The sequence below is a fragment of the Protopterus annectens genome, chromosome 8.part0 (assembly GCF_019279795.1).
Source record: "Protopterus annectens isolate FY-2018-M chromosome 8.part0, PAN1.0, whole genome shotgun sequence".
Lineage (NCBI taxonomy): Eukaryota > Metazoa > Chordata > Ceratodontiformes > Protopteridae > Protopterus > Protopterus annectens.
Genome location: NC_056741.1, coordinates 1,946,843,448 through 1,946,858,855, shown reverse-complemented (window position 1 = coordinate 1,946,858,855; position 15,408 = coordinate 1,946,843,448). Strand labels below are relative to the sequence as shown.

Below are 15,408 nucleotides of genomic sequence, written 5' to 3'. Positions count from 1 at the left end.
GGCTTTTCTTAAGGTTTTTATGTGTCTGGATCACATTATCAGTGCTGTGCCTTACCCTTTGGGCTATCCGCTGCACCAAGCTTTTTGCAAAGTGTCTAGCTCCAGTTATAGCTCAGTGCATGCTACAGAATATCCAAATTTTTCCATACGTAGATGAGTTCTTTATCTTTTCAGAGTCTTTTCAAAGTGTCAGGAATTTCTTGTGCATGAAAGATCTCTTATACAAGCTGGGATTCCAAGAAAACATCCAACAGTCTTTCTTGATTCCTTCTCACAGGACTGCGTTTCTTGAATGCCAGCTAGACACTGCAGTTCAAACAGCTTTTCTTCCACAGGAAAAAATAATAGATCTTTATCTAGACCTATTTCTAGGGTTTTTCCACTCAGACTTAAGTCACTGCAAGGGAATACCTCAGGAGTTTTGGTCTCATGGCTTCTGTGATTCTAATGATACCACATGGCAAGACCACATGAATAAGATACAATGATATATAAAGTATCTTTGGTCTCAGCACCAACACTCCTTGTCTTTTCAGATCCCAGTGTTGCAGTTTATCAGAAGGGAAATCACTTGGTGGAGACAATAAATATCTCTAAATCCAGGTCTCCCCTTCTCTCTCCCTGTTGCAAAGCTGTCACTCACCACAGATGCCTTGGACTTTGCTCGGGGAACAGTTTCAGGAGGGATGAAAATGTAAGGTGTCTGAGACACCAAGGACAGATGCAAGCACATGAATATAAAAGAGATGCTTACCCTGATCAAGGCACTCAACTTTCTGAATCATCTTTGGTCTCTGAGACCTCTTCAAGTTGTTACAGACAACATCAAAGTTGTGTGGTATATCAACAAGTAAGGGGGAACCAGGTCATTCTCCCTCTGCAGACTAGCCATGCTAGCTTGTGATAGAGCTTCACAGAACAATGTCACTCTGTAGGCATTCTATTCCATCAGAGCAACACTGTTTGGCAGACAGGTTGAGTAGGACAAGGGTAAACCCTCAGAAATGGAAACTAGATCAGAGGATCTTCCAAGATTTGATCAATTTGTGAGCACTTTTTCAAGTAGACTTCTTTGCCCCCTATTTGAACAATCAACTGGCAATAATCTGCTCCAGGACTCCATGCAAGAAGGCATGAAAGACAGGTGCCTTTTCTTTTCCTTGGACAGGGATGTTCCTGTATGCTTTTCCACCACTTCCACTAATATTCAGGGCACTTCTGAAGATTCATAAGGAATCCCTGAAGAATATTGTTGAGACTCCCAACAAGTCCAGGCAGCTATGGTTATCCTTTCTTTAGGAAATTACCAGGGGCAATTAACAAAAGCTTCCTCACAGACTAGATCTATGTGTGTTTGGTACACCCTGACACCAATCAATTTCACTTGACTGCCTGGATGATAGGCTCTTAATTCCCTTTAGGCACCTGTTTACTGAGGACATGTAGCAAGCACTGATGGAGGCAAGAAAGCCTGCTACTAGAAAATCATATATTATCAAATGGAAAAGAGTGGTGCCAACAACATAACCAGCACCCATTCAGGAATAGTTAATCTCTGATTTTAAAGTATTTGTGTGAGTTACTATCATATAGCCTTTCGCACTCTTCTGTCAAGGTTAATTTATTATCCATTTCAGCATGTGTGCTCATGGATCCTCCTCTTTCAATGCATTCTCATGTCAAAATGTGTTTGAAAGGAACTTTGCATAAGACATCTTCAAGAAAACCAGTGGCCCATCCTTGGGATTTTAATTTTGCGTTAGAGAAGCTAACACCTGCTCATTTTAAACCAGTAACCTGGCTGACATGAAGTTCTTAACATGAAAAACAGTTTTATTGATTGCTTTGACCTCTGGAAGAATGGTATCCAAGTTGTAAACTCTTATGGTAAGTCTACTCTATCATTTTCCTCAGGGACAGGGTTTCATTGTGAACTAATCCTTCTTTTATGTCTAAAGTGGTATCTGAATTTACTTTAAGCCAACTATCCATCTTCCTGTTTTCTTTCCTGAACCTTAAATGAGGGGAGAATATACTCCATTCCTTGGATGTCCACAGACATCTCAGGTACTACCTTGACAGAACTAAATATTTCAGATTTTCAGAATGATTGCTCATTTCTTGTGATGGTAAGAAAAAGAGAAAACCTGTGTCAAAGCAGACTATTTCCAAATGGTTGTCTAAGACTATTACTTGTTGTTATACTCACCTCAACAAAACTATTCCAGGCAGAGTCAAAGTCCTCTCTACCAGGGTCTTGGCTTCATCTATGGCTTTTTGGAAAGGATTGGATTCTGGAAGTGTTCTAGAAGGTGTAACTTGGTCCTCTGTACATACTTTTGCAAAGCACTATAAGCTTGATTTCTTCTCAAGCTCAAGATCAGTCTTTGCAAGGACCATTCTCCAGAGGTTCTTGGACTCTTCTCCTTCCACCTCCCAAACGCAGTAAGCTAGGGTAATCTACCCATGTAGCTAAGGCTACTACAGCAGTGATCACTATGATGAACATAGTGCAGCTGTGTAAGTAAACTTATCATAACATTAGATGTTTGAATGATCTCTGCTGCAGTTTTTTGTTCTTCTTAGCACTGTCCTTTCAGGGCTCAGCCTCCCTCTCTCTGTTAGAAGGAAAGCTCTGACGGGCTTGACACCCAAACTTGTCTTTTAGTCACCTCATTTTGAGCTACAAGACAGTTTGGGTGCATGGAAAGTGGCCTGAAGCTTTGGAAGCTCGCTGGCTGTTATATCCTTGGCAGGATATAACCTATATAACTAAGGCTACTGCAGCACTGATTTTTCAAATATCTACTGTTATGATACGTTTACTTACACAATTTTACTGTCTCAAGGTTTTCATGAAGCATTTGTAAACTATAGATGCTACTATTTCCAAGTGTCCTCCAGCAAGACTTTTGTATATAAAACACTATTTACCTTTCCAGTAAGGATGCTGAAAAATAAATTGATAAATTCATCAGATTCATGCCGTTGACAACTTTCATAAATATTGTATGCCCAGTCAATTGCTAAGCTTCCATACTTGGTCTGAAGGTAGCTCTGGAAGAACTCAGGCATGCTGCTATGCTTTGATGCCTGCAAAAACAAAATATAATTTAAACTTAGTTTCATTAACCGATGACTTTCTATGTATTACTTTCTTGAGAAGTAAAAAACAAATCACTTTCACATTTACAATAGTTGTTTGCAAATAAAAAAGAGAAACCATCTACTAGGCTAACACACAAAAACAAACTCTTTCCTGTTGGTAAGAAGGTCATTTGACTTGATATTGGGTGGAGTACCAGGGCCTTTGTATTTTGCACACTAAGGCAGCAAAGGTTTCATGTCATGTTTGTATATTAAGGCAGTGAAGAATTTCTGCTCTGCCATGTGATTTTAGCTGTATGATTTCAAGAACTATGTATAAGATACAAGAAGGTCAGCTAGGGAAAGGCACCAGTTAGTGTACAGACAAATATTCTGCTACTCTTTGTGGACTGGGGGAATTGGTTGTACCACTGCCTTAAAAGACTAAAGAAAAATGAACTGCAGTAGCAGGATACTCTTTGTGGCTTGCAGGAGATATTCTTGGGCATGCATGTGATGAATACCTTCACAAGTAGGCCCGCTTTTATCAATGTCTTTATGTCGTAAAGAAAAATAAGGCATTTGGAGACACTGAATTGCACATCTCCATTATGGATAGTTCTGAAATGACATGTTAGTAATGATGTGTGTGTGTGTGTGTGTGTGTGTGTGTGTGTGTGTGTGTGTGTGTGTGTGTGTGTGTGTGTGTGTGTGTGTGTGTGTGTGTGTGTGTGTGTGTGTGTGTGTGTGTGTGTGTGTGTGTGTGTGTGTGTGTGTGTGTGTGTGTGTGTGTGTGTGTGTGTATGTGCGTGAGTGCGTGTGTGCATGTGCGTGTCCTTCTCACTACTTCAACATGTGTCTCTGTTGGGGTTGTGGATGAAATCTGTAGACTGTACTCACTGGTAAGGTGGGTATTGAATAAAAAAACAGTAAATGCCATAACAAAAGTGAACAGTATGCAAGCTGACTGCAGAATTATTTGAAAGTCAGTTTTGTTAAGCAGATTTTTTACTCACTACCCAAACTGCTTTGTTTTCCTTTGCAATCCAAAATATATCTTGGTGGTGTCTGATGTTTCAGGAGGCTTTTGCAATTCTAGTTTGTTATTTCAGTTGCATTTTGCATTCTAGTTACATTATCAACAGAGAGTCCACAGCTCAGAACTGCTTCTTCAAAACTGACTTTGCATTCATTTGCTGTGAACATGGGTTGACTCTCTGGGTAAAATCTGGTAAAGTAGATGAAATCAAAGGTGTCATTATGAGATCCTAATACTTAGTCCTGAATAGTCCCATGCACATACTACAGATTTACCATTAAATCATTTGGTCTCATAGTGACTAACATACTTCTCAACCTCTTAGAGCAAGAAAACTGGACAAAGCCATAAATAAAAGTGGGACAAAAGTCCAAAAATAGGGACAATTTTTAAATATTGCTCTTACAAACTTAGAAAGTTGATAGAATAACAGGTTTTGCATTAACAGGAATTTTCTGAAGGGTCTGAAGTCTGAAACTCAAATGTTTGCCATTGTTTTCTAACATCAATCTTTAATGACTTGGCATTAATTTGGCAGAAAGCCACAATTTTATGAACAACGGACCAAAAATATGAGGCAAAAATCTGGACAATTTGCGAATATCTGTACAGTTGAGAGGTATGGTGACTAACTGTATTTGTTTTTGTTTGCTCACAGACTACAAGCTAAAGCTCGGATAGGATATGCTGAGCTACGTAGAAGACATAAGATATTTGCCTGTGACTACTCAACATGTGGTTAGTACTGCCTACAAGAATGCATTTACACTAAGTGCTTTGTGTATTTATATTCTAACAATAGCTACTGCATGCATGTGTTGGCAATGACAAGCATGTTAATACTAGCAGTAGGTGTGGGCTCCATAAGAGGGGATATGTGTGTCAGTAAAAAAGAAGTGTTGATTCCCCTGAGTAGATTAGAGTAAAGCCCCACAAGGGATCCAGATAATTTTTGGAGGCTACAGATCCACAAAAATAATTTAGAAGTGCAGTGGTGCAAGATCACAGGCACAAGTAATAAAAAGAGAAACTGTAGGAACCTGAGTGTCTGTATAGTATAGAAGAAAATAGGGAGGAATGTGATAGAAGCCATCTGTAATCCTGTGCACACAAGGCACAATACAAAACAAATATGTTTACATAGAAAATGTTATGTAACTGCACAGAACACACTCATAGCAGAGGTGATTAGGATAAGTGTCAAAATGACAGCAAGTAATCAAAGCATGTATAAGGGAACACTTACAAAAAAATGCAAAACAGATAAAAACTCATAACTATAAACTTTACTAAAAATGGAACTGTAAGGAGTATAATGGTTCTTATCTGCTGCGTGTGTCTACGTTTCTTTTCTATCTAAGAAACTAATAAAAGGCCAATATAATAAATTCTGCTGCTTTATGTATCCAGATCCCTGCTCACTGATAGCATTAACTTGAGATTATTTTCTTTTTGACTTTTTGATTTACCTACAACTGACCTCAGGTACCTACAGTGGCAGTTCTCTATAGTGCCATCATCTGAAGCTCCCATACCATTTTGGCTGGCTTCCCAGTGTTGCTAACACTAGGAGGATATCCTTCCGAGAAGACCTCCTGTACCTCCTGGACATGGGTGCCTCTAATTGATGTACAACTTCCTTGGGTTGCATTCATCAGACACTGCACAGTGAAATGGACCAGGCAGGGTACTGCCATACTGCAGATCGGTGATTTTTTGTCTTAGCTCTACTGTCCCACAGTGTGCTGAACGGCTTAAGGATATGCCCTACCTAGGCGGTCTTTCTGCTTAACAGTGAGAGTGATTAGCATTAGAACAGCCTATCTGTCACAAGAGGAGTGGTTCCCAGCTCTGAAATTGACCTTATTGACCGTTTTCAGCTGATTTCTATCCCTTTCAACTTTCAGAGTTAAAAACCTGTGTTTGCACGGGTTTGTGCTTGTTTTAGCTCAGCGGATCCAGTTTGGACATCCTGCAGACTATTTCAGCACCAGAAACAAGAAGGAGAGACATTTTGCTGACCTAAGTACCTTTTCTGGCTTTCTCTTAACTGTTTTTGCTAATCGTACTTTAAAAAGCCGTTTTTACTGTGGCACTCTTGTATTTCTGCTGCATTTTACTGTTAAATCATTTTACTGTGTGTGCACTTGACTTATCTGTTTAAAACTGTATTTAGTACTGTAGGTGTCACACTCAAGTGCAACAGTCTTTTCTGTGCATCTTTACTGATTAAATTACTTTTTTGCTGCTTAATTTGTTAAAGAAAAAAAATACTATCTGTACTGCTTGTTTCCTGCCCTTCCTATACTAGAATAGTCAGGATCCCAGATCTGCTGGTTTCAGGACTTTAGTCTGTGTTTCTGAGTGGTCCAGACCTTGTTGTGGTAGTGGGCAATCTTTCTGCTTATCAGTGAGAGTGGTAAGCATTAGAACAGCCTATCTGTTACAAGAGGAGTGGTTTCCAGCTCTGAGATTAACCTTATTGGCCGTTTTGGGCTGATTTCTATCCCTTTAAACTTTCTGAGTTAAAAACCAGTGTTTGGGCGGGTTTGCATTTGTTTTAGCTCGGTGGATCCTGTTTTGGCATCCTGCAGACTACAACAGCACCAGAAATGAGAAAGAAAGACGTTTTACTGATCCAAGTACTTTTTCTGGCTTTCTCTTAACTGTTTTTGCTAATCACACTTTTAAAAGCTGTTTTTACTGTGACTCTCTTGTATTTCTGCTGCATTTTACTGTTAAATCATTTTACTGTGTGTGCACTTGATTTATCTGTTTAAAAGTTAAAATTTAAACTGCATTTAGTACTTTAGGCATCACACTCAAGCGTGACAGCCTTTTCTGTGCATTTTTACTGATTAAATCGCTTTTTGCTGCTTAATTTAAAAAAAAAAAAAAAAAAAAAACCCAAAAAACTACTATCTGTACTGCTCGTTTTCCGTCCTTTCCTATAATAGAATAGTCCGGATCCCAGATCTGCTGGTTTCAGGACTTTAGTCTGTGTTTCTGAGAGGTCCATTCCTTGTTGTGGTAGTCGGGGTCTTTTGCTTATCAGTGAGAGTGGAAAGCATTAGAATAGCCTATCTGTCGCAAAACGAGTGGTTTCCAGCTCTGAAATTAACCTTATTGGCCGTTTTGGGCTGACTTCTATCCCTTTCAACTTTCTGAGTTAAAAAAACAGTGTTTGGGCGGGTTTGCACTTGTGTTAGCTTGGTGGATCCTGTTTTGGCATCCTGCATACTACAGCACCAGAAATGAGAAGGAAAGAGGTTTTGCTGATCCAAGTACCTTTTCTGGCTTTCTCTTAACTGTTTTTTGCTAATTGCACTTTAAAAGCTGATTTTACTGTGGCTCTCTTGTATTTCTGCTGCATTTTACTGTTAAATCATTTTACTGTGTGTGCACTTGATTTATCTGCTTAAAAGTTAAAATTTAAACTGGATTTAGTACTGTAGGCTTCACACTCAAGTATGACAGCCTTTTCTTTGCATTTTTGTTGTTTAAATTGCTTTTTGCTGCTGAATTCCTTAAAAAAAAAAAAATATCTGTACTGCTCATTTCCCACCATTCCCTATACTAGAATAGTCCAGATCACAGATCTGCTGGTTTCAAGACTTTAGTCTGTATTTCTGAGTGGTCCAGACCTTGTTGTGATAGTGGGTGGTCTTTTTGCTTATCAGTGAGAGTGGTTAGCATTAGAACAGCCTATCTGTCACAAGAGGAGTGGTTCCCAGGTCTGAAATTAACCTTATTGGTAGTTTTCGGCTGTTTTCTATCCCTTTCAACTTTCAGAGTTAAAAATCTGTGTTTGCACGGGTTTGCGCTTGTTTTAGCTCAGCGGATCCAGTGTGGGTCTCCTGCAGACTACTTCAGCACCAGAAACAAGAAGGAGAGACGTTTTGCTGATCTAAGTACCTTTCCTGGCTTTCTCTTAACTGTTTTTGCTAATCGCACTTTAAAAAGCCGTTTTTACTGTGGCTCTCTTGTATTTCTGTCGCATTTTACTGTTAAATCATTTTACTGTGTGTGTACTTGACCTATCTGTTTAAAAGTTAAAATTTAAACTGTATTTAGTACTGTAGGCATCACACTCAAGTGTGACAGGCTTTTCTGTGCATTTTTACTGTTTAATTTGCTTTTTGCTGCTTAATTTCTTAAAAAAAAATACTATCTGTCCTGCTCATTTCCTGCCCTTTCGTATATTAGAATAGTCTGTATCCCAGATCTGCTGGTTTTAGGACTTTAGTCTGTGTTTCTGAGTGGTCCACACCTTCCTGTGGTAGTGGGAGGTCTTTATGTGTATCAGTGAGAGTGGTAAACATTAGAACAGAGTATCTGTCACAACAGGAGTGGTTTCTAGGTCTGAAATTAACCTTATTGGCCATTTTGGGCTGATTTCTATCCCTTTTAAACTTTCTGAGTTAAAAACCTCATGTTTGGGCGGGTTTGTACTTGTTTTAGCTTGGTGGATCCTGTTTTGGCATCCTGCAGACTACTACAGCACCAGAAATGAGAAGGAAAGAGTTTTTGCTGATCCAAGTACCTTTTCTGGCTTTCTCTTAACTGTTTTTTGCTAATTGCACTTTAAAAGCCAATTTTACTGTGGCTCTCTTGTATTTCTGCTGCATTTTACTGTTAAATTGTTTTACTGTGTGTGCACCTGATTTATCTGTTTAAAAGTTAAAATTTAAACTGCATTTAGTACTGTAGGTGTCACACTCAAGTGCAACAGCCTTTTCTGTGCATTTTTACTGATTAAATTGCTTTTTTGCTGCTTAATTTGTTAAAGAAAAAAAATACTATCTGTACTGCTTGTTTCCTGCCCTTTCCTATACAAGAATAGTCAGGATCCCAGATCTGCTGGTTTCAGGACATTAATCTGTGTTTCTGAATGGTCCAGACCTTGCTGTGTTAGTGGACAGTCTTTCTGCTTATCCGTGAGAGTGGTAAGCATTAGAACAGCCTGTCTAGCACTAGAGGAGTAGTTTCCAGCTCTGGTTAACTTTATTGAGCGTTTTGAGCTGATTTCTATCCCTTTCAACTTTCTAAGTGAAAAACCATGTTTGGCAGGTTAGCGCTTGATTTAGCTCGGCGGATCCCATTTCGATGTGCTACAGACTACTACAGCACCAGAAATGAGAAGGAAAGAGTTTTTGCTGATCCGAGTTCCTTTTCTGGCTTTCTCTTAACTGTTTTTGCTAATCGCACTTTAAAAGCCGATTTTTCTGTGGCTCTCTTGTATTTCTGCTGCATTTTACTGTTAAATCGTTTTACTGTGTGTGCACTTGATTTATCTGTTTAAAAGTTAAAATTTAAACTGCATTTATTACTGTAGGTGCCGCACTCAAGTGCAACAGCCTTTCTGTGCATCTTTACTGATTAAATTGCTTTTTTGCTGCTTAATTTGTTAAAGAAAAAAAATACTATCTGTACTGCTTGTTTCCTGCCCTTTCCTATACTAGAAGAGTTAGGATGCCAGATCTGCTGGTTTCAGGACTTTAGACTGTGTTTATGAGTGGTCCAGACATTGTTGTGATAGTGGGCGGTCTTTCTGCTTATCAGTGAGAGTGATTAGCATTAGAACAGCCTATCTGTCACAAGAGGAGTGGTTCCCAGCTCTGAAATTGACCTTATGGCTGATTTCTATCCCTTTCAACTTTCAAAGTTAAAAACCTGTGTTTGCATGGGTTTGTGCTTGTTTTTGCTCGGCGGATCCAGTTTGGGCATCCTGCAGACTCATTCAGCACCAGAAACAAGAAGGAGAGATGTTTTGCTGATCTAAGTACCTTTTCTGGCTTTCTCTTAACTGTTTTTGCTAATTGCACTTTAAAAAGCCGTTTTTACTGTGCCTCTTGTATTTCTGCCTCATTTTACTGTTAAATCATTTTACTCTGTGTGCACTTGACTTATCTGTTTAAAAGTTAAAATTTAAACTGCATTTAGTACTGTAGGCATCACACTCAAGTGAGACAGCCTTTTCTGAGCATTTTTACTGTTTAAATTGCTTTTTGCTGCTTAATTTCTTAAAATAATACTATCTGTACTGCTCATTTCCTGCCCTTTCCTATATTAGAATAGTCTGGATCCCAGATCTGCTGGTTTCAGGACTTTAGTCTGTGTTTCTGAGTGGTCCAGACCTTCTTGTGGTAGTGGGAGGTCTTTCTGCGTATCAGTGACAGTGGTAAGCATTAGAACAACCTATTTGTCGGAACAGGAGTGGTTTCCAGCTCTGAAATTAACCTTATTGGCCGTTTTGCGCTGATTTCTATCCCTTTGAACTTTCTGAGTTAAAAACCCGTGTTTGGGCGGGTTTGTACTTGTTTTAGCTTGGTGGATCCTGTTTTGCCATCCTGCAGACTACTATAACACCAGAAATGAGAAGGAAAGAGTTTTTGCTGATCCAAATACTTTTCTGGCTTTCTCTTAACTGTTTTTGCTAATCGCACTTTAAAAGCTGATTTTACTATGGCTCTCTTGCATTTCTGCTGCATTTTACTGTTAAATCATTTTACCCTGTGGCACTTGATTTATCTGTTTAAAAGTTAACATTTTAACTGCATTTAGTACTATAGGTGTCAGACTCAAGTGCAACAGCCTTTTCTGTGCATCTTTACTGATTAAATTGCTTTTTTGCAGCTTAATTTGTTAAAGAAAAAAAATACTATGTGTACTGCTTGTTTCCTGCCCTTTCCTATACTAGAATAGTCAGGATCCCAGATCTGCTGGTTTTAGGACTTTAGTCTGTGTTTCTGAGTGGTCCAGACCTTGTTGTGTTAGTGGGCAGTCTTTCTGCTTATCAGTGAGAGTGGTAAGCATTAGAACTGCCTATCTGTCACTAGAGGAGTGGTTTCCAGCTCTGAAGTTAACCTTACTGAGCGTTTTGAGCTGATTTCTATCCCTTTTGACTTTCTGAGTTAAAAACCCTACTTTGGCGGGTTTGCACTTGTTTTAGCTAAGCGGTTCCTGTTTTGACGTGCTGCAGACTACTACAGTACCAGAAATGAGAAGGAGATACTTTTTAATGATCTAAGTATCTTTCTGGCTTTCTCTTAACTGTTTTTGCTAATCGCACTTTAATAAGCCATTTTTACTGTGGTTCTGTTGTATTTCTGCTGCATTTTACTGTTAAATTGTTTATCTGTGTGTGCACTTGATTGATCTGCATAAAAGTTAAAATTTAAACTGCATTTAGTACTGTAGGCATCACACTCAAGTGTGACAGCATTTTCTGTGCATTTTTACTTTTTAAATTGCTTTTTGCTGCTTAATTTCATAAAAAAAAGCAAACAACCAAAAAATTTGGTCTGTACTGCTCGTTTCCCACCCTTTCCGATAGCAGAATAGTCTGGATCCCAGATCTCCTGGTTTCAGAACGTTAGTTTGTGTTTCTGAGTGGTCCAGACCTTGATGTGGTAGTGGGAGGTCTTTCTGCTTATCAGTGAGAGTGGTAAGCATTAGAACAGCCCATCTGTTGCAAGAGGAGTGGTTTCCAGCTCTAAAATTAACCTTATTGGCCATTTTGGGCTGATTTCTATCCCTTTCAACTTTCTGAGTTAATAACCCATGTTTGTGCGGGTTTGCACTTGTTTTATCTTGTGGATCATGTTTGGGCGCCCCGCAGACTACTACATCACCAGAAACAAGGAGAGACTTTTTGCTGATCTAAGTACCTTTTCTGGCTTTCTCTTAACTGTTTTTCTAATCGCACTTTAAAAAGCTGTTTTTACTGTGGTTCTGTTGTATTTCTGCTGCATTTTATTGTTAAATCTTTTTACTGTGTGTGCACTTCATTTATCTGCTTAAAAGTAAAATTTTAAACTGCATTTAGTACTGTATGTGTCATATTCAAGTGTGACAGCCTTTTCTGTGAATTTTTACTGTTTAAATTGCTTTTTTCTGCTGAATTTCTTAAAAAAAATACTATCTGTACTGCTAATTTCCCACCATTTCTTATACTAGAATAGTCCAGATCACAGATCTGCTGGTTTCAGGACTTTAGTCTGTGTTTCTGAGTGGTCCAGATCTTGTTGTGGTAGTGGGTGGTCTTTCTGCTTATCAGTGAGAGTGGTAAGCATTAGAACAGCCTATCTGTTGCAAGAGGAGGGGTTCCCAGCTCTGAAATTGACCTTATTGGCCGTTTTTCGTCTGATTTCTATCCCTTTCAACTTTCTGAGTTATAAACCTGTGGTTGGGTGGGTTTGCACTTGTTTTAGCTTGGTGGATCCTGTTTTGGCATCCTGCAAACTACTACAGCACTAGCAATGAGAAGGAAAGAGTTTTTGCTGATCCAAGTACCTTTTCTGGCTTTCTCTTAACTGTTTTTGCTAATCGCACTTTAAAAGTCGTTTTTACTGTGGCTCTCTTGTATTTCTGCTGCATTTTACTGTTAAATTGTTTTACTGTGTGTGCACTTGATTTATCTGTTTAAAAGTTAAAATTTAAACTGCATTTAGTACTGTAGGTGTTACACTCAAGTGCAACAGCAACAGCCTTTTCTGTGCATCTTTACTGATTAAATTACTTTTTGATGATTAATTTGTAAAAGAAAAAAAAAACAAAAAATACTATCTGCACTGCTTGTTTCCTGCCCTTTCCTATACAAAAATAGTCAGGATCCCAGATCTGCTGGTTTCAGGACTTTAGTCTGTGTTTCTGAGTGGTCCAGACCTTGTTGTGGTAGTGGGCAGTTTTTTTGCTTATCCGTGAGAGTGCTAAGCATTAGAACAGCCCATCTGTTGCAAGAGGAGTGGTTTCCAGCTCTAAAATTAACCTTATTGGCCATTTTGGGCTGATTTCTATCCCTTTCAACTTTCTGAGTTATAAACCTGTGGTTGGGTGGGTTTGCACTTGTTTTAGCTTGGTGGATCCTGTTTTGGCATCCTGCAAACTACTACAGCACCAGAAATGAGAAGGAAAGAGTTTTTGCTGATCCAAGTACCTTTTCTGGCTTTCTCTTAACTGTTTTTGCTAATCGCACTTTAAAAGTCAATTTTACTGTGGCTCTCTTGTATTTCTGCTGCATTTTACTGTTAAATTGTTTTACTGTGTGTGCACTTGATTTATCTGTTTAAAAGTTAAAATTTAAACTGCATTTAGTAATGTAGGTGTTACACTCAAGTGCAACAGCAACAACCTTTTCTGTGCATCTTTACTGATTAAATTGCTTTTTGATGATTAATTTGTAAAAGAAAAAAAAAAATACTATCTGTACTGCTTGTTTCCTGCCCTTTCCTATACAAAGATAGTCAGGATCCCAGATCTGCTGGTTTCAGGACTTTAGTCTGTGTTTCTGAGTGGTCCAGACCTTGTTATGGTAGTGGGCAGTCTTTTTGCTTATCAGTGAGAGTGGTAAGCATTAGAACAGCCTATCTGTCACAAGAGGAGTGGTTACCAGCTCTGAAATTAACCTTATTTGGCGTTTTGAGCTGATTTATATCCCTTTCAACTTTCTGAGTTAAAAACCTGTATTTGACGGGTTTGCTCTTGTTTTAGCTCGGCGGATCCTGTTTCAACATGCTGCAGACTACTACGGCACCAGAAATGAAAAGGAGAGACTTTTTGCTGATCTAAGTACCTTTTCGGCTTTCTCTTAACTGCTTTTGCTAATCACACTTTAACAAGCTGTTTTTACTGTGGTTCTGTTTTATTTCTGCTGCATTTTACTGTTAAATTGTTTATATGTGTGTGCACTTGATTTATCTGCATAAAAGTTAAAAATTAAACTGCATTTAGTACTGTAGGCATCACACTCAAGTGAGACAGCCTTTTCTGTGCATTTTTACTGTTTAAATTGCTTTTTGCTGCTTAATCTCGAAAAAAAGCAAGCAAACCAAAAAATACTGTCTGTACTGCTGGTTTCCCACCCTTTCCTATACCAGAATAGTCTGGATTCCAGATCTCCTGGCTTCAGGACTTTAGTCTGTGTTTCTGAGTGGTCCAGACCTTGTTGTGGTAGTGGGAAGTCTTTCTGCTTATCAATGAGAGTAGTGAGCATTAAAACAGCATATCTGTTGCAAGAGGAGTGGTTTTCAGCTCTGAAATTAACCTTATTGGCCATTCTGGGCTGATTTCTATCCCTTTGAAATTTCTGAGTTAAAAACCCATGTTTGTGTGGGTTTGCACTTGTTTAGGCTGGTGGACCGTGTTTGGGCGTCCTACAGACTACTACATCACCAGGAACAAGACTGAGAGACTTTTTGCTGATCTAAGTACGTTTTCTGGCTTTCTCTTAACTGTTTTTGCTAATCGCACTTTAAAAAGCTGTCTTTACTGTGCCTCTGTTGTATTTCTGCTGCATTTTACTGTTAAATAATTTTACTGTGTGTGCACTTCATTTATCTACTTAAAAGTTAAAATTTAAACTGCATTTAGTACTACAGATGTCACACTCAAGTGTGACAGCCTTTTCTGTGAATTTTTACTGTTTAAATTGCTTTTTGCTGCTTAATTTCTTAAAAAAAAATACTATCTGTACTGCTTGCTTCCCACCCTTTCCTATACTAGAATAGTCCAGATCTGCTGGTTTTAGAACTTTAATCTGTCTTTCTGAGTGGTCCAGACCTTTGTGTTGTAGTGGTCGGTCTTTCTGCTTATCAGTGAAAGTGGTAAGCATTAGAACAGCCTATCTGTTGCAAGAGGTGTGGTTCCCAGCTCTGAAATTGGCCTTATTGACATCATACTCAACTGTGACAGCCTTTTTTGTGCATCTTTACTGTTTAAATTGCTTTTTGCTGCTTAATTTCGTAAAAACAAAGCAAACAAATCAAAAAATACTTTCTGTACTGCTCGTTTCCCGCACTTTCCTATAGCAGAATAGTCTGGATCCCTGATCTCCTGGCTTCAGAACGTTAGTCTGTGTTTCTGAGTGGTTCAGACCTTGGTGTGGTAGTGGGAGGTCTTTCTGCTTATCAGTGAGGGTGGTAAGTATTAGAACAGCTTATCTGTCACAAGAGGAGTGGTTTCTAGCTCTGAAAATAACCTTATTGGTCATCTTGGGCTGATTTCTATCCCATTCAACTTTCTGAGTTAAAAACCCGTGTTTGCATGGGTTTGCACTTGTATTAGCTCGGCAGATCCTGTTTGGGCATCCTGATCATTACTACAGCACCACAAATGAGAAGGAGAGACTTTTTGCTGATCTAAGTACATTTTCTGGCGTTCTCTTAACTGTTTTTGCTAATCACAGTTTAAAAAGCTGTTTTTACTGTGGTTCTGTTGTATTTCTGCTGCATTTTACTGTTAAATCGTTTTACTGTGTGTGCACTTGATTTATCTGCTTAAAA

General features: G+C 38.8%; 1 protein-coding gene across 2 annotated transcripts in view; it reads right to left on the bottom strand.

Annotated features, from left to right (window-relative positions):
• The window catches only part of TSNAXIP1 (translin associated factor X interacting protein 1), a 1,644,878-nt gene that overhangs the window by 348,287 nt on the left and 1,281,183 nt on the right, over positions 1–15,408 (bottom strand). For both annotated transcript variants that reach the window (XM_044081465.1, XM_044081466.1), the window contains one exon: positions 2,935–3,093. In XM_044081465.1, the coding sequence (XP_043937400.1) occupies positions 2,935–3,093 (159 nt within the window). The remainder of the gene's footprint in view (positions 1–2,934; positions 3,094–15,408) is intronic.